The following is a 24,015-nucleotide window of genomic DNA, read 5'->3' as shown; positions in this document are numbered from 1 at the left end:
CTGTTGGTCCTCCAGGGCTATCTCGATAGGGCTGAGCGCTAGGCGTGCTGAATCAGCCAGCTGCAGCGCGGCGGCGGTGGCCGCCCTTTGCCTCTTCATTGAGGGCCGACACAGTTGAGGCATCGCTGAGGCACAACGCCACCCGTCACATCTGTTTTGCCTGCGCACCCTTCCCGTCATGGAGCGCCTTTCAGAAGAACTACTCGATCATGTGGTGTCCGAAGTCGTCAATCCCCTGCCGAACAGGCATACATCAAACTATGACGATCTCCTCAACCTATTGCTGGTTTCACGCAAGTTTTGTCGCATCACAGAGCCGTATATCTATCGTTCTTTGATCCTCTCAAGAGATAACGGAGACGACTTATTGCAGACCTTTCAAAACCGGCCTGATTTGCTGCTATACGTTCGGGCCGTCTACGCGATGCGGTATGATTACCTTGGTAATCGGATACGGAACTTCATCCTGGATGTACCCAACCTGCAAGAGTTGGATTTGAACATTGTGTCTGGCACGCTATCCGAGATCATACCAGTTTTGAAGTTGCAAACCTTGAAGACATTACGCCTCTCCGGTGTTACCGCTGGCGAGATTCCCGACGAACATTTCGACGACTGGGAATTCGAAAACAACACGCTCGATACTTTGGATATCTCCTTCACTGATCATACGCTCCAATGGGGGCTTGGTGACGACGAAATACAGGTCTTTGCGGCAGTGTTTCTCAACTTGAGACGTTTAAAATTGCACAGCAATTACGAAGGCAGCATACGCGATGTATTGGATGGCACCGCTTTCCGCTACCTGATTCGCGCTTTCAAGCACAGTTTCGAGACAACTCTTCGCGAACTCACTTTTGAATACAATCATCCGAACGACGGCTTCATAATCGAAGAGGATGAGGCTGTGAGCGGGCATGTTGATGTAAGGGACATAATCAAGGATTCGCGGCTCGAGAAGCTCAGATTGGACACAATCTGTTTGCATAAACCCATGCAAGAAGCGAAACTACGAAGTCTCGCACTCGGTCCCTCATGTCTACCTACATCGCTACGCACACTTTATCTACGCCACATCGTTGCGACGGGAAACCTCAATCCCTACGAGAGGAACCTCATGCACTCGGACGAAGCGCAGTGTCTATCGCAACTCGTCAACCTGGGGGCGCGAAGATCGCGCTTTCCGCATCTGCAGAACATGACACTAGCAATCTGTCTACCTCCGTTCTTCGAAGACGTAGCCTCGAGGGTCGTCAAGGTTCAAGCACGGAAAGTCAAAGTGCAGCTGGATTTGATATTCATGTAAGTTTGTGTGTTGGCTATTGCGACGGGCGTCACTAACGGAGATTAGGTCGGAGTGGGACTACGTCAGCGGTGACCTGGCAAGAGCTTGGCCTGAGTATGATCGTGCTCGAGACCCTCGAGACCCATCATATGACCATACGCTCATCCGGTACGCGTAGGCCTGCTGCTCAATCCACGCTGCGGCTACCAGTGGCTAGACAGCTTCATGCGCTGGCGGGGAGATCTGTAGGTTCACAGCCGATGAACGCGGCATCAAGTCTTCTGTCTACTAGGCCAACGCAAGGCTTCTCAATTATCAATTACCATCCGCAGTGGGAGACCTGAAGTCAGCAGTGAACGCTGCCCGAGATGCAGTGCCCCAAGATCGCCACCGGTTTTGCTGGAGGGAGATCGACGTATCCGAGCGCAGTCGTCCGATTGGCTGTTTGTACGAGGTTACGAATCCCTTCAGCCACCTTCCGCGCCAACATCGCGAAACCGCAGCAATGCCTCGCAAGATGTGCTGTAATTGTCGGTGAATACAGTTTGCGAATACGCGTACAGCAAAATGAATCCAATCGGGCCATTAATGTATAAAACCACCATGGACGCGATGCCATGCTTGCCACTTACAAAACACTATTACAATCAGCGCACTTGAACATTTTGCATTTCCAGCATAGCAGCATTTCCATTTCTCGATAATCACCAACACGAGTTACCAACATGTTGTGCCGAGCACTCACTCCCTACCCCAAAAAGCGCACCCAAAACGCCCAACCAGAAGATTCAGCGTATACAGAATCACAAGCCCTGGTCACGAAACCAGAAGCGGCTGTTATACAATCAGAAGCTCCCGCCACAAGACCCAAAAAATCGCCGAAGTCTAAGGAGCCAAACCAACAACGGCCTGTCGGCGGGCCTCTCAGAACAGGCCTCGAAAAACTTACGCGCAGCGTAGAAAGAGGGGTCGACCGACAAATCTTGGGCGCACAGGTGCGGGCTTACGGCATGCCACCGTCGACTTCGTCCTCGAAACAAACAACGAATATCGGATCTATCCAGGAGAAACATGTCGCATTCGCTGTTTGATGCGCTCCGACAAATTCACTGCTGCGTTAGCGAGGAGGGCGACATCGCAACCCATGGTCGCAATCGTTGGACAAGCGGGATTTCCGGAGATGGATCTATCACGAGGTGTCTTTACATAGGGAGCGCGGCGTAATTGCATGAGCGTTGATTTTGATTGTCAGGTCTAGACTGGAAGAAACACACATTTTCCACGATTGAACGGCATTGGTGCATACCATGAGGCATGTTTTGGTTTATGATACGCGACCCTCAGAGGCGACTGGTATTGTATCAGCGTACTCTTGGAATTCATCTCATTATGACTCATACATATCACATATATATATTATCCTTGTGTTCATCTGCCCCTCGCTAACAGACAACATCGTTGATGTCGAGCCTTCCAATCTTGGAAGCTTTGGTGTGGCAGGACGCCCGCCGTCCGCCTGCCTGCGCGCTGCACTTCCCAACCCCACAACCACAACCCTTGGGATGTCGCAACAGCAGCCACTCAACCACTGTACCATGGAACCAAACTTGTCAACTACTAGCGCAAAGCTCAAAGTAACATGTGGTCTTTAGCAATGGCGTTTCTCGCCGTCGTGCAGTAAGATTCCCGCCCCAGCCTTCGCGCGCCTTTACCAGCCCCTTATCGATGCATTCCGGTACGCGGTAATACAACAACTACAGTCGTACAGTCGCCGAGTGTGTAGTATGCAGGCAACACTGCATGTTCGCCGAGATCTTTCGGCCAACAGAACACGGCAGATGATAGTTCGCATGGTCTAGATCTGCAGAACCCCACTCCGTTCAACGCTGTCTAGCTCCACCACGTCTTTCCCGAATCAACAACACGATCAATCCATCCACTCGCCTAGACGTTGTCGTTAATGGCAATATAGCATTGCTTTTTGCTCGAACTTCCATCAAGCGAAACAACTCGCTCAGATCACCAGCATCGGTGGTTTAGTGGTAAAATTAGCCGTTGCCATCCATAACAGGACAGTTTCGGCTAGCCCCGGGTTCGATTCCCGGCCGATGCATTCTTTTTGCTATTGTACACGTTGTTGTGGTGGTTGTAGAGCTCTGGGGAGAGTGCTGGTTGAGTTTGGGGAAGTTTGGGATACTTTGGGTATATGGGTCTGTGCACACGTTCTGCCATCACTCTGCACTTATCCAGACTTGCTCAATATCTGGCTGATGCATCGAGCTGCCTCACACTCCTTTTTAGAGTTTGTAGAGCATTGGGTTGGGGCTGATTGAGTCCAGGGAGATGGATGGCATGGCGGATTTGGATATTCGTGCACACCCCCCTTGTTTTTGCCAACTACACGAACACTGTAGGACGGGGACACGATCCAAAAAATGCATTAACAAACTTGAGACTGGCGTATCATGCGTGTATGCTTTGACCCCTTTGTCTCGCTGTGGTCGACTGGGAAGTGAGGGGTGCAAAATGAATGACTAGGTCTATATATCAGGATGTTCGGCTGAGCTACACACTTCGACTAGATTGTCATGAGCATATCGATGCCTTGTAGCATTGCGACAGGCAGGTACATGGCGATATCTAAGCTTCCAAGGTTGTTCCGCTCACGGAGTGAACGCAGATAGATGAAGGTCGCCGCATTTCATCATTCGCCCGCAATCCTGCCACGTGAAAAGACGTCTTACTTACAGCAAATGATGCAAATAGTTCTGTTTACTTTGCGAAGCTTGAGTTTCACTCGTGACGGTCATGGTCGCCCATGAGGGACACTGCTCGACAGACACCCGCGCTAACCCGCATGCGACGCTAGCGCCACACCACCAGTGCTAAGCGACACTCGAAATTCAGCGAGTCGCAACATTGACGCCGACGACATCGACCACCACCGCAGCCACACAACCCAACCCGACTCCCACCCACACATCAATCAAAATGGAGAACGAACGCGGAGAGCTCGTCGACCTTTACGTCCCCCGCAAAGTAAGCCAAGCCATGTCACATTACCAATGAATGTCTGCTAACACATCCCAGTGCGTAAGTTACCGACAACCACCTACGTGACCCCGAACGCGATACTAATACCCACAAGTCGGCCACCGGACGCATCATCAGGGCCAAGGACCACGCCTCTGTCCAGCTCAGCGTTGGCAAGGTTGACGAGAACGGCCGCTACACCGGCGACAACCAGGCCTACGCCATCTGCGGTTTCGTCCGCGCCATGGGCGAGGCCGACGACAGCTTCAACAGGCTCGCACAGAAGGACGGCTTCCTCAAGTCCGTCTGGAGCGCAAGCCGGTAAATGGTTGGGGATATGGAGTTGAGGTATGCACACGACACCATGTCGGGTGGCTGGACGGAGCTGACGGGAAGCAGGAATTCGGGATCTGAATAGCCCCTCGAGGGCGCAGGCATGCATTTCACGGCGACTTAGGCCTTCATTTCCTTTCTCCCGCGGATCAACGATATCACGAGGAATGGAACCGGTTGAGACATGAATACCATCAAATTCACAAACCCTGTCACGTCTGACAACCAATTGTGATGTATATCGTCGGGCTGAGTGAGACCTCGGAGCCAAGATGGCGCATTGTTGCGCTGTCGCCCTACTAATCTACCGGCAAGATACAACAGCAGTAGAGAAGGAAGTGCCCTTTAGTCGAGGCATTGCATGGGTTTCTTCTGTCTACACTAACCACGCGTCATGCTAGGTACATGGATCGAAACACGTCAAAACGCACCCACCTCGCACATCGGTCGTACCGTTGCTGCCCAAACTGCCGCCTAGCGCACTGCGTCGCCTTGCAACCTTATCAATACCCATGATATGCGACAGACGTACGATACCCGCATGGAGACTATCGAAGCGGCATCGGAGGGAGACTGTCAAGTTTGGGCGCATATTCCCACGCATGGGGGATGCTGCTGAACGCGAGGAAGCTGCCCGCTTTTAACAGCACAGGTACGGATTTGGACATCGCGAACACATACACTTCTACACAGCATGCGCAATGACGCCGCTCTGCTTGGCTTCCAGCATCGAGCATACGCTGCATGTAACAAGTATCGTCACTAAGTTCTGGCCCAACCCACGGAATCAGCCCACCACACCTCGCTAAACCCCCCATGACCCCGCGGATGGCATCCGCCTATGACATGCTAATCACGAACCCGACATTGCGGTCGCGAGTATTGTGTAACCCAAAGCGCGTAGAACAGTCGAAGTCTAGACACCTACGTACAACCAAAAATACCCAACGACGTCATCCGTACCAGATTCACAATCTCTCAACATCCCATCATCTTGCAGCATCAGCCTGTACACTGCACAGCGGTTACAGATGCGACCGAAGACACTCCATTCTTGTTAGTATCGCCATATTTATCCATAGCCACCAATACACCGTCGCTGTAGCCTTGCGTCCATACAACCCCTGCAATCTACAGTTTTACAAATCTTACTCGCAGTAAATGTTCCTCAACAAATGTCGTCATGTAGGTGAATCACTGGGATCGTGGGGAATGCGGTAATGTAGGTGCTGGTTGCGGTACTCTCCCGCTGCGGATGCACAGGTGGTAACACCGATCATGGGAATGCCAGTGAGCGAGCGACAGACCGATCAGCGTAGGCTGGGGGCTGGGGGGCGTACACGCGGACATGGGAGGGAGTGGTGTGAGGCGTGAGGTACATGTGTAGGGTACGTACCTTTCAGCTCATGCGAAGTGGTGGTATGGTGGAATCGTGAGGTTGTACGGTTTACACATCGTCTACTGATTAGCTATGTTAGTGCTACCCGAACCAATTGACACATACTGGACGTAGCAAAGAAATTTATCAACCTTTCTGATCACGACGTTACCTTCCTTCCCTTCACACGGAACAGACTGCCATGTATTGTATACAAGCTAGGAGCTGAACTTCAAGCCACCATTATCAAACAGCACGTGTATGTGTCTCAGTATGCAATGACGCGCCCGTCGTAATTCGCGACCTATCACGACCTCTGATCATCAAAGCATTTACTAAAGATTTACCACACACGCGACAACCGAGAGGTCTCGATCTCACACTTTCTTTGTTTTTCTCACACGAGAAATCACTGTATATGCAATAAATCATCATATGGATGGGTGTAAGCGATCCACAGTCAAAAGCCGCGTGATGACAACGGTAAGGCTGCAGCAGCGCTAGTCTACATGCTGCTTACTTCCGTTCCGAGTGTGGATACCTTGTACACGTACTGGAAAAGGTACCCTTTCCATGTGCCGGCAGACGGGGCGGTCGGGCGAAGTTTCCAAGGTTGAACCCGAGTATGATAGTATGATGGTGGTATAATAGTAGCAGCTTAACAATCATTAATATCGTCTTACACTCCAAATACATGCCCTCAATTCGTCATCGCGCATCATCGCAAAAACGACATGCATACAACCACCCCCACCGCCTTCCCACCTCCCACATGCCATCGCTCCCGCGATCCCGACCGACCATCTGCGCGCAAAAGTACCGAAAACACTTACTACCACATGCAGCATCACGCCTATAAATTCCCGCCTCGCTACCCACGAATTACACGTGGCAGACCCACGCTTCAATCAAGTCAGCGTCCCGCATCCCGGGGAAGCGGGCGGGCTGCGCGACTTTATCGAGGGTGTGCGGGCTTTTCATTGTCTTACAACGATGCTTGGCGCGCATACAAGCGGTGTGATTATGCATGTATGCGGGCAGCTCCATTTTGCCATGTACACCGACGTATTGCGAAAATTGAGATGCGGATCCGATGTGAGAAATTCGTTCGGAAAGGGTTGTGGTTGGACGTGTGGTGATGTCAGGATCGGACTCGAAGGGTTGCCGTGCCTGGTATTAAGTGCATGGGTCTGCAAAGTGAGTGATTCGTTTCGGGCCGAATTGCTGTGGTCGAGACTTGCGACGGCCCGGGAAGTATCGATGCGCGTATTGCTTGATATTGATTGCTCCGGAAGTAGCCTTTGTTTCATCTACGAGTCGGTGTTGTGGTGCCAGAATTTGGCTGTGATTGTTGATCTGGTATCGTGTCGAGGGCAGCGTTCCGGACTGCCGACACCGCGCGGCTTTCCTTTACCTTCCAATCATCGCCTTTTCGAACAACCTTCGATCGGTCCTTCTCTGCTTTCTTGAGGAGCATCTCTTCGATCTTTGTGTCGCGGCGTTTGCCTTGGACACAGTCGCAGAGACAGCCTTCGGTCGGACATGCGCCGTCTGATAGTGTCGGATCAGCAAACCAGGTCGACAGACAGTTTGAATGTCCTCCGTGACCACACAATGGACACCAAGTCCAGAGCGTGGCTGCAGGTGACGACCATTTGGCTGGAACAGTCGGTGATGGACCGTCTGCGACTTGATCGCCGGCATGGTCTGGATTGGACGTGAGAGACGATCGCTGCCTTCTGTGTCCTCTGTCCTTGAAGGATGGCCGCGACTTCGCTTTCGATTTCTTCTTCGCGGTGATCGATTCGAAAGCCGGGTATTTGCCCCAGCAAATCGGACAGGGTGCCTGCGTTCGCTTGCAGGACTCGCATCGCATCTTATCTCTAGGGTTGTTGATTGGTGACTTGCAGCTTAGGCACAAAAGCCCAACCTGCGTTTCTTTCAGCGCTTGCTCGTAGACAGCAGGATATGTCGGGTACGCTAGGCGGCGGAGCGAGGCCGCGGAGTTGAACAATGACAAGGAATGTAGCTGGAAATGATAGGCGGAAAGAATAGACTCCGCTTGGTAGGGATTGATACCGGTAGCTATCAGCTGGCTTAGCTGTGTCGATAGTATAGCTTTCGCTTGTGCTTGAGTCAGTCCTAGTGCTACAAACGTGTCGCTGAAGACGTTCAATACATCGCCTATATGCACATCTGGAGTATCAGAAGGGACATGCGTCTGTGGCAACAGCGGGGCTAAAAGCAGAATGAGGACTGAGGAAAACTGTGCATCCGATGCTTCCGTATGATATTCTAGTAGATGATTCAGCAGCCCAATGACGGAGTAGGGAGAGCCGGCCTCGGCGTCGATATGAACAGCTTCAAAGTCCGACAACAACAATCCTTCCTCTACTGTTGGATCAAGTACAGGAGGCGCACTTCCGGAGGCATGAGGCAGGGACGCTGGTGGCTTGAGAATATGAGGGGACCTCACATCCTCAAACACGTCGGGTACGATAGTTCCACTGGCTTCCATCTCAGTGCTGAATTCGTAGGATGACGACGAGATGCTTGTGAGCGCTTCAGAATCAGAGCTATCATGACGGAGTAATTGGTTGTTTCGCCGTAAATGTTCCATATCCCGAACAGCTTTCTCTCCACTGCCAAATTCATCCGCATTGTTTGAAGCGCTGCTGGCCACTTTCTGTGTGTACCCCTGGTCTGCACGAGGAAAGCTCTTGCCGACGGGCATGGTCGTTGGAGATATCGAAATGCTTTTGCTCAGCTCTTGATCTCCAGCGTTTCTCGGCTTCCCAAAGCTAGATTGTTCCTGGACAGACTGCCAATCTTCCGATAGAGAATGCCCAGGGCCTAGTTGTGAGTTGGTACTCGCGAACGAGCTCGGCACAGAATTACCCTTTTGAGAGTCCGACGACGCAGAGAACATTGTAAAGCTTTCACCAGAGTCGTGTCGCTCCAGTGGATGAGGCTCAATGGTGCGTCCGCCTTGTGTGCCGCTCGGTGCGAGGCTCAGTGGAATCCGTGGGGATGCACGATAGCTGCCGACCAAGGCACGGCGTTCATCGATGTCGTCTCCCGAGTGATACCATTGTGGTCCACTGAACGTCCTTGGCGGCGCGAGTGTCCTACTTGCATCGACAGGCGGTCCAGTAACAGCGGGTGGAAGCTGATCAATGTCCGCCTGATCAATATCGAGCAGGCCTGGCCTTTCAGCATTATCGACGGTTTGGGTGATGACTGGACGAGCAAGAGGGGTCGCAATATTAGAAGTGCTTTCACGCACGCTGGGCGATCGGGATGGTGATGTTGGCTTCTCTAGCGTGCTCAAGATGGCACGCACTGCAGGATTTGGAGGGATCGCCATGCGCTTGTCATGTGCCTCCATGTGCGCGGATGTTGCTTGGTGTGTCTGTCCGGGCGGTAGCGCGGTGTTCTGCGGTCGCAACCTTCTTTGTTGTCTGTGTAACTCTGCTCGGCGTCGTGTCGCCATGGTAATGGACGCACCAACGACCCTCCATGTTTGCGCAAGCCTATAGAAGGCGGCGCGCTGCGCGTACTCAGCGTTTTGCTCAAACGCCCTCTCCAGTCGAAGAAAAGAGTCCAAGTCGGGTGGGTCGGAAAGAGGTATAGTTTTGTATTTCTGTGCAAGATACTCGAAGATCTGAGGATTGGCCGCGCCTGGCAGTATGCCTCGTATGGCGACCTGGTTCGGCCTGAATGACTCGCTATGTGCAACCATGGAGTCACTGAGGAACATGACTTTGGGGGCAATGTCAGATGGCGGGGTACTACTGAACGATTTGGTCGACCTGTTGCTAGCAGTGCGACCATGATGTCGCTTCATTGACGATGTTAGAAAACTATCATCTAGACTGTCATCTGCTGAACTTCTGAGACTGCCCTTCTCAGGGCTGTGTCGTCTGGCACGCGGGTCACCAAGGTACGTATCGTCAGTATAAGCCAGGCCTGTTGAAGATGGCTGCCGAGGTCTTTTTTGTGCAACAGCAGCAACCTCTCCACTTGGCGATACCCCAAAAGCCTGCAGATTGCGCCGATCTACAGTTTTGGGAGCATGATGGACATCGTTCTGCTGGAAAACGCCTTCTCTACCCACAGTCCACAAAGTGTCACGCGAGTGCCAGAGCATGTCGGAAGGTGCGCTGGGAAACTTGTTGATCTCCCGAAATGGTAAGAACGGACGACGGAAATCCCATACATGGATGACAGAATGTTCTTTGTCGTAAGACGTGGCCAGCTGTGTGCATTGGTAGGCACCCTTTTCGTGGTACTCGTCAGACCAGTATGGCGGCCTCCATCGAGCTTGGTACACCGGAAACGGTGTGTGTAAGACGTACGCAGCTTTCTGGCGGCGTCCAGTGACGGAGAAGTCCCAGACCTTGACGGTTCGATCCACGCCAGCACTGAGCAGGTGCTTACCATCTGGGTGCCAGTCGATGGAGGTGCAGATGCGCTGGTCGTGAGCTGTAATCTTCTGCTTGGGCCCCTTGTTATGGCGGAAATCCCATCGCTGTATGGTTCCGTTGTCCGTGCCGAAAGCGAATTCTACGGCATCGGTGGGCGACCACTGGACGTCACGGATACCGCCATTCATGCCAGCGTAGTGATCCCGACTGCGGCAGACAGTAACATCCCGACGCATATCGCGCAAGTCCCACAGACGGACTGTGTTGTCATGGCTAGCAGACAGCAGCAGATGGCCCTGGTGGGGGTTGAAGGCCAGCTTGTGTACCTGACGCGTATGCTCGTGCAGCCTGGTGAGCTCGACGCTTGCGCGGTTCAGGTCGTACAGTATGACTTTGCCATTCGCAGCGGCAGTGGCGATGTGGGAGCTGAACTGCCCATGGGACCACTTTACGTCGTGTATGCCCAAGCCCTCGCGCTGTCGGGCATGAGAATCGGCATAGTTGAGGACTGCAGCCCGCAGGTTGGTCTCGTCGACGATCTTGGCATCTTGGACGCGGACAGTCTTCAGGATCTCCTTGCCAGCGAGGACGGCATGGGTGCGTTCACGGTTGATGTCGAGGGCAGAGATGTCGAGGCCTGTCTTATGGCTTGCATCTTGGGAGTAGCCCGTGCGGATGCTGACGGATGTGAGTGCGTGCAGTGGTTGAGAGTGAGTGCAGGTGCAGGTGCAGGAGGGGTCAGAGTGGTTGAGAGTGAGTGCAGAGACGGGGAAGGCACGTTGGGGGTATGTCAAGATACATGGCAGGAGGTGAGTGGCGGAAGTGAGTGACGGAAGTGAGTGACAGGGAAGGAGCGAGCAGGGTAAGACAGGTGAGTGGCAGGGAAGGAGGGAGACAGGTGAGTGAGGCAGCAGGGAAGGAACGCGGCATCCAGGAAAGAGCCACGCAAACGTCAACAAAGATGCAGAGGGGAAGTGTGGAGGAAATGTGGGAGTGTGGATGGAAATGGTGGAAGACACAGCCAATAGGAGAGACAGAAATCAAGTTGCCGTATACGGCGACGGAGTATCGAGCATGTACGAAAGAAACGTACCCGGCAAGTTTCGGCACTAGAGGGTTCGGAGGGCCGCCCTCGTAGCCATGTTGATGCACGCTGGGTGGGCGGGATCCATAGGCCGTGGTCAAGGGCTGCGCAACAAAACGCTCAAAGTAGGAGCGTGACTTTTGCTTGGGCAGTGGCAATGGCGGCGCCGGGGGGATCTTGGGCGACGAGACGGCTGACGTGCGACGGTTTTCAGTCATCTGAGCGTCAAGTTCGCCTCATGCCAGAGACGGGGCAATACGGTATTGAATGAAGTGCAGTCGTGCCAGTAAATCGACGTAAATCGCAGGTCCAGTAATCGCAGTATCGCGTCCGGTCGAGTCGACGCTGGTGTGACGAGCTGCAGGCGGCTGCAGGACACGACTCGCCCCGTGTGCCTGGGAGCTGTACCGTGCTGGGAGCTGCTGCAGGCCGGGGTCACAGCGAGGTCTGGATGAAATCCATCATCGGCGCGCACGGACAGGGCTAATGCCTGCTGCATGTGCGCCACAAGTCTACTCGTGCTAGCTAGCTCTCGCCCATGGCACCGTCTCAGTGTGCCCAGGTGCAACATGTCACCGCGTTTCTCTTCCACCACCGACACTCCCTCCTTCCCTTTCCTATCTCCTCCCCGCCCGTCTCTGCCACCCGTGAGTCTCGCTGCCGGGCCTCACAGATCCGTGGAGAGAGAGCAACAGCATGGCTGGGCCGCACCACATGGACGACCACGACCGCGAGCGATGGGCCTACGCCGGCCCTGTGCGCACCACCATCGCCGTGCTGCAATATGCCTACCCCATCGTTATGCTCGTCTTCTTTCTCGCTGCCTTCACCGTCCGCAGCATTGCCGCCTCTAAATCTAATACTAATATCGCCAAACCTACCACAACCGGCCCTGGAGGAAAGCCGCTCCCGGCCACCGATCCCACCCGCAACTTCGTCAAGAAGCTCGTCCACGATGATGTCACCCAGACCCAGAAGCGCGTCTTCGAATGGGTGTCGCTGGCGACGGCATTCACCTTTGTCGGCAATTCCGTCGTCGTTGTTGCGCATGCCCTGGCCGAGGCGGAGCAGCACTGGTGGGTGGGCAAAGCCGCAGTGGTATGTAACAGCAACAAACTTCAGATCCCATCCATGGCTAACTTTCCCAGATCTACCTCGTTGGCGCCTTCTTCGTCTACTGTCTCTTCGTCATCTCCCTCCTCGACTCGAAGCCGTCTCCGACCGAGGCGCATCTGGCAACATGGAGTCTGGCAACCGTGCTAGAAATAGCACTGGTAGCCCTCTCCTTCTCCATCTACACGCATCCGCACAAGGAGCCCACCGTAGGCACTCCCGCCAAGCGATTGCGATTTGGAATGACCGAGTGGGAAGCCGCAGAGGTGGCCATGGACCTCCTCCGCATCGTGCTGCTCCTCGCACTCATCGCCTTCTACGTACTATTCGTCATAGTCCCACAGCGCAGGTCTCGCCAAGAATCGGGCAGTCCATCCGAAAATACCTCTTTGCTCGGTAGCGCCGAACAAAACGGTCATGCGGAAAACGGTCACGCGAACGGCTCATATGGCTCAGTACACCCGACCGGTGGCAAACACCAGCACACCGAGGGTGCACCGCCCGCCTGGAGCAGGCCCACTGGCGCACCCGCGCGCAGCTGGTGGGAATACATCAAAGGCTACCACGTCTTTTTCCCCTACCTCTGGCCTTCGAAAGATCGCAAGCTGCAGCTGGTCGTCATCGCATGTTTCATGCTTGTCCTAGGCCAGCGCGTCGTTAACGTCTTGGTCCCGGATCTCACGGGTGAAATCGTGAAGCGCCTCAACGACCGCGAGCGCGGAAATCCGTGGACCGCCATTATGTTGTACATTGGCTTCCGTTTTCTGCAGGGTAGCAACGGATTGCTGGGCGCGGCGCGATCTGCCCTGTGGATCCCCGTTTCCCAATACTCGTATCGCGAGCTGTCCGTTGCGGCATTTGAGCACGTGCACAGCCTTAGTCTCGACTTCCACCTCGGCAAGAAGACGGGAGAGGTCCTGTCCGCTCTAGGAAAGGGCAGCTCCATCAACACGTTCCTCGAGCAGGTGACCTTTTCGGTTGTTCCCATGCTCATCGATCTAGGCGTAGCCATCGCCTATTTCCTCATCAGGTTCGATGCTTACTACGCGCTCGTCATCGCCATCGTTACATTTTGGTACATCTATCTGACTATCCGCATGGCGCAGTGGCGCGCTGAGATTCGCCGCGAAATGGTCAACGCCGACAGAGAAGAGGATGCAGTCAAGAATGACTCCATGGTGTCATACGAGACGGTCAAGTATTTCAACGCCGAAGCGTACGAGTTCAACCGCTACCGTGAAGCTGTTAAGAAGTATCAGAACGCTGAGTACAAGGTCATGATATCGCTGAACATCATGAACATCACACAGAACATGGTCTTTATGATTGGACTCCTCGTTACGTGCTTCATCGCGGCATACCAGATCGCAGTTGGAGTCCTCGACGTCGGCAAATTTGTGACGCTTCTCACGTATATGAGCCAACTGCAAAGTCCTCTCAACTTCTTCGGCACCTTTTACAGGATGATTCAGTCTGCCATGATCAACTCGGAGCGAATGCTCGAGCTGTTCAAGGAGCAACCCACCGTAGTCGACAAGGAGGATGCCAAACCTCTTGCTTCTTGTGAGGGTAATCTTCGCTTCCAGGATGTACACTTTGCCTATGATCAGCGCAAGCCAGCGCTGACCGGTCTCGACTTTTACTGCGAGCCAGGCACGACCACCGCGTTCGTTGGTGAATCCGGTGGAGGTAAATCGACCGTCTTCCGTCTGCTCTACCGATTCTACAACACCATGTCTGGTAGCATCCAGGTCGATGGTCACGATGTGGAAGATCTCACCATCGACTCGGTGCGCAGCCACATTGGTGTCGTACCCCAAGACACTGTGCTCTTCAATGAGACACTCATGTACAATCTCAAGTATGCAAACCCAGAGGCAACCGACGAACAGGTACACGAGGCATGCAGAGCTGCCAGTATCCATGACAAGATCATGACATTCCCGGACAAGTATGAGACCAAGGTCGGTGACCGCGGCCTGCGACTTTCTGGAGGTGAGAAGCAGCGCGTGGCCATCGCCCGCACGATTCTGAAGAATCCGCGTATCATCATGCTTGACGAAGCCACTGCCGCTCTTGACACAGAGACAGAGCAGCACATCCAGGAGGCTTTTACGACATTGGCCAAGGGCCGCACTATGCTCATCATCGCTCATCGTCTTAGTACCATCACCCACGCTGACCAGATCCTCGTCTTGCACAAGGGCAAGGTTCAGGAACGAGGCACCCACGAGGAGCTACTTGACCGCAACGGCCACTACGCCGCCATGTGGAAGAAGCAGATCCGGGCTCAGAGGGCCGCCGAACAGGCCGCCTACCTCAAGGACAAGGCTGATAGGCTACGCCGCGAATCCAAGGATGGAACCATTGGCTTCGAAGACGGAAGCAGCAGCCACTCAAGTTCAGACGACGAGAACGCAAAGAAGATCCGCTCTACTACTGGCCAGAACGGATCGAATACAGAAGACACGTCAGGGAAACCGCATGGCCATCCTTAGTCTGGCAGGTCATCGTACTTCTGAGTGGAGCTTGCTGGATAGACAGCAAGCTTCAAAATCACCATGAGAAGAACAGGACGGGAATAAAGGAAACCACCCGGATGCACACTTATATGGCTGGAAAACGGTCATAGGAATCACACTCTTTTATGGGTGCAGATGTTGTGCTATTACCCCCTGGGATCTGGACTAGCCACCTTACCCTACCTCCGCTCAAGACTTTCAAAGTAATGGACCCGAACTTTTTTGCAAACCCCAAACCCATTTCGCTGTGTTTTCCCATGGAACCAATCTACCCTTCACCTTCCTTACTGGAGTTGCTTGAAACAAACAAAATGTAATACTGGGATCGACACTACCATTTCTCACAGAATACGTGTTACGGGCGACGAAACCTAGGGCTGATGGGTGGCGGGCTCAAGTGGGCGGCAAATTTTGTTGTTTTATATACCAAAGATCGCTACGGTGGATGGATGGGTGAGCCAGAAAGACGAAAGTAACCCCCAAGGGTTTTTGTTGCGACAAATACATGACGCAATTTGTCGTGTCGCGGTTCTTCGAAGAAGGGGCGTACGAGAAATGAATTTTACGGGTTAATGGGATATGGATCAGCGTGGGCTGGTGTTTTGCTTTTGCTTTTTGGCTACGAAAAAAAATAGAAGGTATCAAAATGACATACGTTTGAATTCAATCAGTGTTGACCTAAGCGTCGTGATGGATGGTGGACAGAGGTCTAAACTTTTTATCACGACTCTGCGAATGTAAAGACACATCATTCTACCTAACCTGGCAGAACTCTTCTCCTCATTTGCGCTACCCGCCTCACACACACACACACACACACACACACACAAGAATGTTCCGAATTTTTCGAATCTTTCCCCGAAATCCCGACGATGGGGACCAGCACCTGGACTTCTATCTGGTCCTCGGCTTTCCATCGTGACCGAAACCTGAAATCATACATGAACGACACCTGACGCCGCAGAATAATTCGCCGCTTCGCTTCAGCAAGAACTTGATGTAATCATACATGAACGACATCTGACGCGCAAAAAAATCCGCTTGCTTTCGCTTCAGCGAGAAACATGACGTACAACTTGTGTGTCTAGACGATCTGGAGAAGAGAAAAACGTCAAGCATACTCCCCTTTCCAAGTGTGTGATGTAACTTGTGGGAAAACGTATTTCCATGCCACTGCGAACCTTATACACGATTTTACGTCTCAATGCTGTGTCGGAGGGATGATGTGCTGACCTACCCGCAATGAATGAGTGAGCGACTAGTTAGCCTCTGTTGTTGTCCAGGATCACTATACACATTCGTTTGGCTGTTCTCAAATCGGCAAAGTAACCGTCATGATGAGTGGAATCATGTTTGTGTAATGTCGTTGTTCTCATACATAGTCTATGCATTACTGTATTGTATATGCCTCTTTTGAGTGCGATATTCTGCAGCTCATGCCAGTGTACATGCTTCCTCCAAGCCAGCCTACGGGTATGCCGATCCTACTCCTCCATCTCCATGTCGTCGCCACCGCTCGACTGGCCGTTTTGCCGCGAGTTCGACTTTGGTACTGAGGCTTCCTTGTCGATCATCTGCCGTGAGACGGAGACGATGTTGTCTTCGATGAGCTGCTGGCCGACGTCTGAGATGTCTGTGATATTCTGTTAGTATACCATTTCAAGCAAGACACGGATTTCAACGTACGCTTCTTGGGGTCGACCTTTCCGACGTATCGCGTCTTTAGTTGATCCTTGGTCAACTCTGTCTCCTCTTTCACTCGCTTCTCGTAGCCGTCTGCCAGTGTGACGAGCTTCTGCAGCCTGTCGGTATTCCGCTCGCCCTCGCCCTTGAAGTCGTCCATGAGCAGCGCCTCTGTCCATACGTGCTTGTGCAGGTTCATCAGCATGTTCTCCTCCAGCGCAGTCTTGCGGTAGTTGATGCCGATGGAGTAGTAGTGGCGATTGAGGCCGTGGATAAGCGCCTGAATCGACGGCTTGTTGAGATGACCGACGTTGGAGGTTGTCTGGCGCGGCTCGTGGCCCATCATGAGGGCTTGCGGGTTGATGAGGCGGAAGGCATCGATGACGACTTTGCCCTTGACGGACTGGATGGGGTCGACGACGACGGCGACGGCGCGGGGTGTGAGCTGCTCGAACGACTGCTGTGTGTTGATATCGACCGAGGACAGCCAGCAGCCGAAACCAGGATGTGAGTGGTACCAGCCGACGACGGTCTCTTGCCTGTGTTTGTCAGCGACTGATGTGCGGGCTGAGAGCGGTGGCGGCTTCGAGCGCCCGGGCAGCGATTGCGTACCTTCCTGTTTGCCTCAACATGTCCATCATCTTGGTTTGGAAGACGGGGTCTACGGCCTCGACGGATACACCGGTTCCTGACTGCGGCATGGCAAAGACATCCACCACTCGTACTGTGTAGTCATCCACAAACTCGCCCAGCATCAGGCCCATGACTTCCATGGGTACACCTGCGCGACCGTGCCGCAGCATCTTGAGGAGTGCCAGGGAGGAAATGTAGACGGTTTCGGAGTTATCGATCAGGTTGGTGTCGCCCTGGGGTCCTCCCATACCGCCCATGCCACCTTGAGCGGCGGCGAGCATCCTAGTTAACCGGTCCATGGTGGAGTACTGGCGATGTTTCTTTGATTACTGCAAGCGGGGTATCTGGCGGCGAGGTGAGGGTATCTGGGCGTGGACGAAGTGTTGTTGGGCAAGGCGGCGGCGATGATGAAGCTGTTGATGCTCGGAGCTCTCTCACGTAACTGCGCGACTGCATGCGGCGATTCGGTTGTTCCGGAACCGGCACTAGACCGGGGGGCCCTGTCGCAGCTCCCATGGTAATGGCGCGCGAGGGTCTTTGTTCAAGCTCCCGCCATCTCTCTGCCACGCCCCTCCACCCTTCCTTGCTTGCTGATACTCGAACACCTTGCATGCTGTAGTCGCCGTCGCCCGCAACCTCCAGTCCAACTTTATCACATTTATTACGATAATATCATCACACATCCTCCCAGTCGCATAGCTGTGCGCAGCCGCCAAAGATATGACCACCGCTATGGAACCCACGACGGGCTCCTCGTCTTTGAGCAATGGCGTCGCCTCGCAGCCAAAGAAGGTCGCATACTTCTACGACTCCGACGTCGGCAACTACGCCTATGTAGCCGGACATCCCATGAAGCCCCACCGCATACGCATGGCGCACAGCTTGATCATGAACTACGGACTGTACACCAAAATGGAGATTTATGTAGGTGGATTCGACGTCAATTCTCATGGATCTGTGCTAACTCACCGGCAGCGCGCTAAGCCCGCGTCCAAATACGAGATGACGCAGTTCCACACCGACGAATACATCGAGTTTCTCCACAAGGTCACTCCCGATAACATGGAGAGCTTCACACGTGAGCAGAGCAAATACAACGTCGGAGACGATTGTCCAGTCTTCGACGGTCTATTTGAGTTCTGCGGTATCAGCGCTGGCGGCACCATGGAGGGCGCTGCGCGCTTGAACCGAGGAAAATGCGATGTCGCAGTAAACTGGGCGGGAGGACTGCATCACGCGAAGAAGAGCGAAGCCAGTGGTTTCTGTTATGTCAACGACATTGTCTTGGGAATCATCGAGCTACTCCGATACAAGCAGCGCGTGCTGTACATCGACATCGACGTCCACCACGGAGATGGTGTCGAGGAAGCCTTCTACACGACCGATCGCGTCATGACCGTCTCTTTCCACAAGTACGGCGAGTACTTCCCCGGTACCGGTGAATTGCGCGACATCGGTGTCGGCAGCGGCAAGAACTACTCGGTCAACTTTCCTCTTCGCGACGGCATCACCGACGAGACCTATCGCAACATCTTCGAGCCCGTCATCCAGGCGGTTATGACATACTACGGCCCAGAGGCTATTGTTCTACAATGCGGTGGCGACAGTCTTTCCGGAGACAGGCTTGGTTGCTTCAACCTGAGCATGGACGGCCACGCCAATTGCGTCAAGTACGTCAAGAGCTTCGGCGTACCAGTCATCGTGCTGGGAGGAGGTGGTTACACTATGAGGAACGTGGCGCGAACTTGGGCCTACGAGACGGGAGAGCTCGTCTCGACCAAGATGTCCAAACAGCTGCCTTTTAACGACTACTACGAATACTTTGCTCCCGACTACGAACTGGACGTCCGTCCTTCTAACATGGAGAACGCGAACTCTCACGACTACCTGCACAAGATCAAATCAGCCGTCATCGACAATATTCGGAGAACCGGAAAGCCATCAGTTGAAGCCTTCACCAATATTCCGGATGTGCCTGCGGGTCTAACTCGCGCTACGGACTCAGACGCTGAAGATGAAGACGATGATCTCGATGCCGACGAGAACAAGGATGTGCGCATGACACAGCGTCAACGCGACCAGCAAATAGAGCACGACGGCGAACTCTACGATGCGAGCGATGACGAGGATTATAAAAACAGCCTCGGAGTGCGCGAGCAGCCCGGCACCAAGAAGAGGCGACACATCACCGACTTCCCGAACCCCAATGCTGCTCCAGAGGATGACTTGGACCGCATGGAGACGAATGGTGAAAGCGCCGTATCCACACGGCAAGCATCTGCAGTCGCCAATTCGCGCACAACAACCCCCGCCGCTGGCGAGCAAGAAGCCGACGAAGATGGCGACATCGACATGGACGCAGCGCCTGCTGCGACTGCACCTGCCGCTGGCTCCACGCGATCACAATCGCCCGCTGGTGTCGTAACCCCACCCGAATCCCCACCAGCCGCGGCAGCAACAACAACCATGGCACCTACTTCAGCCCCCACGGCAGACGTCGAAATGGAAGAGAACGACAACAAAGAAGAGATCGCCGCAGCCAAAGAAGAGGGCGACGCAGAACGCGACTCCGAAAACGTCAAGGGCGAGGTCCGCACGGAGGTCGCTAAGGACTAAGCACCCAAACGGCGGTTCTTTGCTGCATTTGCGAGGCGTTTGTACTTTCATCGCACTATTTTCTGGGTCACTTCTTGACGACAGGTAGCGGGGTCGGTGTTTTGGTGTGATGGGAAATAGCTTGCGTGAGTGAGCTCAAGCTAGGGATACCTTTTTGGATTTTACTGAAGTATGTTATTCTGATGCAATGGGTCTGTTGTCTCTCTTTCTATCATTGTATGTCTTACGTGCTAGAATGAAATATGAATACCAAAGCAACGATCGATTTCACGTCCTGGGCCTCTTGTCGACATATCTTGGACAACTTAACACCACTCCCCGCAAGCCTCAACATCCCACACCGGTCTCTTTCCCACATCCGCACTCGTCTTCTTGGCTTTGGGCTTCTTGACCTCGTCGCACGCACCCACCATGTCTTCATCACCGTCCAACAGTCCGGCTACGACACGCTCGGCCATGCCACAGAGCTTAGCAACCAAGCACTTGTAATGTCCCAGCGTACCAGTCGTCTCAATCAGTACACGCATCCTTGGCTTCGCAGCCGTAGACGGAACAGAAGTACCTGTACCAGACGCCGACGCAGGAGGACAACGTCCAGATCCGGCGATTTTACTAACGGGACTGCCAGTCTCGATACTGTTCTTCGTCTTCACCGTTGGTGTCGAGTCGTCTTCGGTGTCCTCCTCTCCCAATACCTTACCCACACCATACAACCTCTCCATCTTCATCTTTCGCAATCCCTCCATCCTTGTCTGTACAGAACTTTTTCTCCTCTTCTCCTCGAAAACTACTAACGCGATCTTTATCCCCATTTCTATCTCTACATCCTCGTCCTCCTCCCCCTCCCCTACATCCTCTTCATCCCCCTCCTCCTCTCCCATACCCATATTTCCAACGGGTACGCATACAGGCGCCTCAACAATCGGCACACTGATCCTCAGCGGATTACAATCAGGATCGTTCGTGTAGTACCGTACGAGGAAAGCGAGGTGTTTTGAGCATTCGTTGAGGAGGGGTTTGGGGATTGAGGGGTGCGTTAGTTGGAGGTTTAGTTCGGAGAAGATGCGTGCGCGGAGGGGGTCGATTGGTGGTGTCATTCCGGGGTTATAGTAAGTGTGATGGTGGAGGGGTGGAGGTGGGTAGGAAGGGCGGTAGGGGAAGGAGGTGGCGGGTTGATAGGGCGTTTATATGGATGATGGGTATCGAAAGCGAAGACGGTTTGCTACCTCGAGACATTCGTTAACAGTGTGGTCTTAGAGGTGGACAAATTGCTTCTTCGTTGTTTAAGACGGGTTGGTACATCCGTGTTTCAAGCTGCGTCGATTGCTAGGTTTGCCACAAAGGTCAGACAAATTCACAAGCCCCGTCCAGGGCAAATGAGTAGAATGCTGTATGTCTTATTGCTAGGAATGGCCTTTATCCATAATCATCAGGGTACGCGGAAACTTTGATGACGACTTCCTGTGATCAGAGTACCAGATGCATGTCATCCAAATCAATATCCAACCCTGAACTCAGCTGTGGGATCTGCTTGTAGTTGCTCTCATCCAGGGTCTTCCTGATGAACTTAAGTGTCTGTCTTCCGGTCAGTACAACAACGCTCAGATCCGTCAAACACATGTCAAGCACTCACCTCAGCATAAGTCGGAGTCTGATCCTGCTTCATCATCTCCAAGAACGCCCACGTCATCGCACCCGTCGCCTCCCCTTCAATCCGCGCATCAGCACTCGTCTGGTCATCCCTACACCCACTAAACATCGTCACCATCTTCTGCTCACTCCCATACTGCCCCGCAAACTCTCCACTCTCTAGTCCTTCCTCCTCCTGCTCCTCTCCAAAATGCTTCAGTCCCTTGAAGAACGTACTCGCGCCCGCAAGCAACTCCCTCGCCTCCCCAACTTTGCTATACGAGAAACCACCAGAGATGATATCGCGCGCCTCATTAGCAAGCGTAAGCCCGGCTTTCAAGTTATCCATCAAACTGATCTGGCCATCGCTATCAGAGCGGTAAACGAACGGTAGCTCGAGCGCACTCCCAGAATGACAACAGTCCATTATGACAAACAGCGTGCAATCCCGCGCCATATACGTAACGAGATGTTCATGTAAAATGGTACTGGAAATCTGGCCGCGCTGTTCGAAATCCACAGGAACGATCGAGGCGTCCATTCCCGTCGTCCTGTTCCCGTCTACATCTGCAATTTGCCCGCCATGTCCGGAGTAGTGCAAGAACAAGGTGCATCCGGGTTCCGAGACGAGCCAGTCCATGGCCGCGAGTAGGTTGTGGCCGGTGGGGTAGTAGGGGGAGTCGTAGGGTACTTCTGGACGGTCGGTGAGGATGACTCGGTCTTTGTGTGAGTTGGTGTAGCCGCGGTAGGAGAGGAATTCGGCCATGTTGTCTACGTCTGAGTGGCAGCCGCGTAGTTCGTGGCTGCTGCCGACATAGTTGATGCCGATGAGGAGGGACTTCTTGCGGCGGTAGGACATGTTGAAGTTAGATAGAAGAATGGAGTAGGTATGCGATTGTGGTGTTGGAAAAAGGATTCTAGGTGGCTGTGGCTGAGGTTTGTAGCGTGGTTGTCAAGTGTTGGTAGTGGTGGGGTAGTGAATGATGTGGCTGATCACTGCCCAATCAATTCTAGTGGGAAGACGCGTCGCGCCCCGCCCGCGTGCATGCGCGATTGTATACTGCAAACAGCAATGCGACATATACCAAAGTTACGAGGATCTTGGTGGCTGGGTTTGTGACGGGTCTAGGGCATTGCTTCGGTGCAGAAAGTGATGATGACGTCACTTGGTCGTGCGCGCACCTTACAACTGCACGTGTCACATATACCACAAAGAGTAACGGCATGCCGCCACTACAGCACCATGAATCGAGATATCAGTCCACCTCCCTCGAAACGACGCAAGGTCGCGACAAACACAGCGGCGTCTCCCGGGCAAACGGCGCCTGCAAGCACGCCCGCATCTCCAACGCCCCTCCCACCTCTCGACTCAAACACATTACGCATCTTCTCCTGGAATATCGATGGTATTTCTCCGTTCCTACAAAAGCCAATCACGGAATTCTTCATTCCCAAATCGAAAACGGCACTCAGGGACGACGCAAAGAACGCCCGACCAGCAGCCTCCCTAAGAGGTTTCCTCCACAGACACCAATGGCCGTCCATCCTCTTCCTCCAAGAAGTGAAGATCGCGCACACAGATGAAAAAACGCAAGACGCAGTCAAGAAAGCAGTAAAATCACCCCTACCAGAAGAAGAAGGAACTCCCCATAATAAGCGCCCACTATACCACGTCCACTTCACCCTCCCCACCGACCTCCACAACGCCCGCGGCCCCAAACGCAGCGGCAAAATCTACGGCGTATGCAGCCTCATCCGACGCGACCTCTACATCCCCTACAAAATCGCCCTCCGCACCGTAGACTGGGACGCCGAAGGCCGCATCTCCGTCGTAGAACTCCGCTCGAAAAGCAGCACAGCCAAACTCGCCATCTTCAACATCTACGCCGTCAACGGAACGGAAAACGCGTATCGAGACCCGCAGACAGGTGCGTTCAAAGGTACGAGACATGATCGGAAACGCGCGTTTCATAAGCTATTAGCGAGGGAGTGTAGGGAGTTGGAGGAGCAAGGCTGGGATGTGCTACTTGCGGGCGACATGAACGTCGCGCCTGACGAGCGAGACGGGTGTCCCAAACTACGCATCTTCCCACAGGCACATGTAGTTAACCGCGCGGATTTCCACGATAAGCTGCTGGGAGGGGGTGGGAAGGCGAAGGAGCCGTTTGATGGTGTTGATGTGTGGAGGGAGATGTATCCGCATGAGAGGCGATATACGTATCATTCTAGAGGAAGGAAATGGGGGAGTAGCTGTGATAGGGTGGATTATCTTATTGCGG

At 53.5% G+C, this 24,015-nt stretch overlaps 9 protein-coding genes and 1 non-coding gene across 10 annotated transcripts; 6 read left to right on the top strand and 4 right to left on the bottom strand.

Annotated features, from left to right (window-relative positions):
• Positions 1–178: 178 nt before the first annotated feature.
• Positions 179–1,306, top strand: J4E88_007296 (uncharacterized protein; the record flags this gene model as incomplete). Its single annotated transcript, XM_049400915.1, has 1 exon — positions 179–1,306. One exon carries the CDS (start codon positions 179–181, stop codon positions 1,304–1,306), a length of 1,128 nt encoding a protein of 375 aa, XP_049253227.1.
• Positions 1,307–3,310: 2,004 nt separating this feature from the next.
• On the top strand, positions 3,311–3,398 carry J4E88_007295. The gene has a single exon. It is a non-coding gene; the product is annotated as a tRNA-Gly (tRNA).
• An 878-nt stretch (positions 3,399–4,276) lies between these two features.
• RPS21 (40S ribosomal protein S21) lies at positions 4,277–4,643 on the top strand (the record flags this gene model as incomplete). The annotated part of the gene is made up of 2 exons (XM_049400914.1): positions 4,277–4,324; positions 4,434–4,643. The coding sequence occupies 2 exons, from the start codon at positions 4,277–4,279 to the stop codon at positions 4,641–4,643; spliced, it is 258 nt and encodes an 85-aa protein (XP_049253226.1).
• A 2,692-nt stretch (positions 4,644–7,335) lies between these two features.
• J4E88_007293 (uncharacterized protein) lies at positions 7,336–11,758 on the bottom strand (the record flags this gene model as incomplete). The annotated part of the gene is made up of 2 exons (XM_049400913.1): positions 7,336–11,134; positions 11,550–11,758. 2 exons carry the CDS (start codon positions 11,756–11,758, stop codon positions 7,336–7,338), a joined length of 4,008 nt encoding a protein of 1,335 aa, XP_049253225.1.
• Positions 11,759–12,236: 478 nt separating this feature from the next.
• J4E88_007292 (uncharacterized protein) lies at positions 12,237–15,151 on the top strand (the record flags this gene model as incomplete). Its single annotated transcript, XM_049400912.1, has 2 exons — positions 12,237–12,638; positions 12,689–15,151. 2 exons carry the CDS (start codon positions 12,237–12,239, stop codon positions 15,149–15,151), a joined length of 2,865 nt encoding a protein of 954 aa, XP_049253224.1.
• Positions 15,152–16,659: 1,508 nt separating this feature from the next.
• On the bottom strand, positions 16,660–17,790 carry RPN11 (multicatalytic endopeptidase; the record flags this gene model as incomplete). Its single annotated transcript, XM_049400911.1, has 3 exons — positions 16,660–16,808; positions 16,862–17,397; positions 17,471–17,790. 3 exons carry the CDS (start codon positions 17,788–17,790, stop codon positions 16,660–16,662), a joined length of 1,005 nt encoding a protein of 334 aa, XP_049253223.1.
• Positions 17,791–18,211: 421 nt separating this feature from the next.
• On the top strand, positions 18,212–20,107 carry RPD3 (histone deacetylase; the record flags this gene model as incomplete). The annotated part of the gene is made up of 2 exons (XM_049400910.1): positions 18,212–18,415; positions 18,467–20,107. 2 exons carry the CDS (start codon positions 18,212–18,214, stop codon positions 20,105–20,107), a joined length of 1,845 nt encoding a protein of 614 aa, XP_049253222.1.
• Positions 20,108–20,412: 305 nt separating this feature from the next.
• On the bottom strand, positions 20,413–21,204 carry J4E88_007289 (uncharacterized protein; the record flags this gene model as incomplete). Its single annotated transcript, XM_049400909.1, has 1 exon — positions 20,413–21,204. The coding sequence occupies one exon, from the start codon at positions 21,202–21,204 to the stop codon at positions 20,413–20,415; it is 792 nt and encodes a 263-aa protein (XP_049253221.1).
• A 370-nt stretch (positions 21,205–21,574) lies between these two features.
• Positions 21,575–22,595, bottom strand: J4E88_007288 (uncharacterized protein; the record flags this gene model as incomplete). The annotated part of the gene is made up of 2 exons (XM_049400908.1): positions 21,575–21,682; positions 21,741–22,595. The coding sequence occupies 2 exons, from the start codon at positions 22,593–22,595 to the stop codon at positions 21,575–21,577; spliced, it is 963 nt and encodes a 320-aa protein (XP_049253220.1).
• A 384-nt stretch (positions 22,596–22,979) lies between these two features.
• J4E88_007287 (uncharacterized protein) lies at positions 22,980–23,986 on the top strand (the record flags this gene model as incomplete). Its single annotated transcript, XM_049400907.1, has 3 exons — positions 22,980–23,676; positions 23,842–23,915; positions 23,966–23,986. 3 exons carry the CDS (start codon positions 22,980–22,982, stop codon positions 23,984–23,986), a joined length of 792 nt encoding a protein of 263 aa, XP_049253219.1.
• Positions 23,987–24,015: the final 29 nt, after the last annotated feature.

The sequence above is a fragment of the Alternaria novae-zelandiae genome (assembly GCF_023758075.1).
Source record: "Alternaria novae-zelandiae strain BMP 2774 chromosome Unknown scaffold_15, whole genome shotgun sequence".
Lineage (NCBI taxonomy): Eukaryota > Fungi > Ascomycota > Dothideomycetes > Pleosporales > Pleosporaceae > Alternaria > Alternaria novae-zelandiae.
This window is presented reverse-complemented; position numbering and strand designations above follow the sequence as displayed.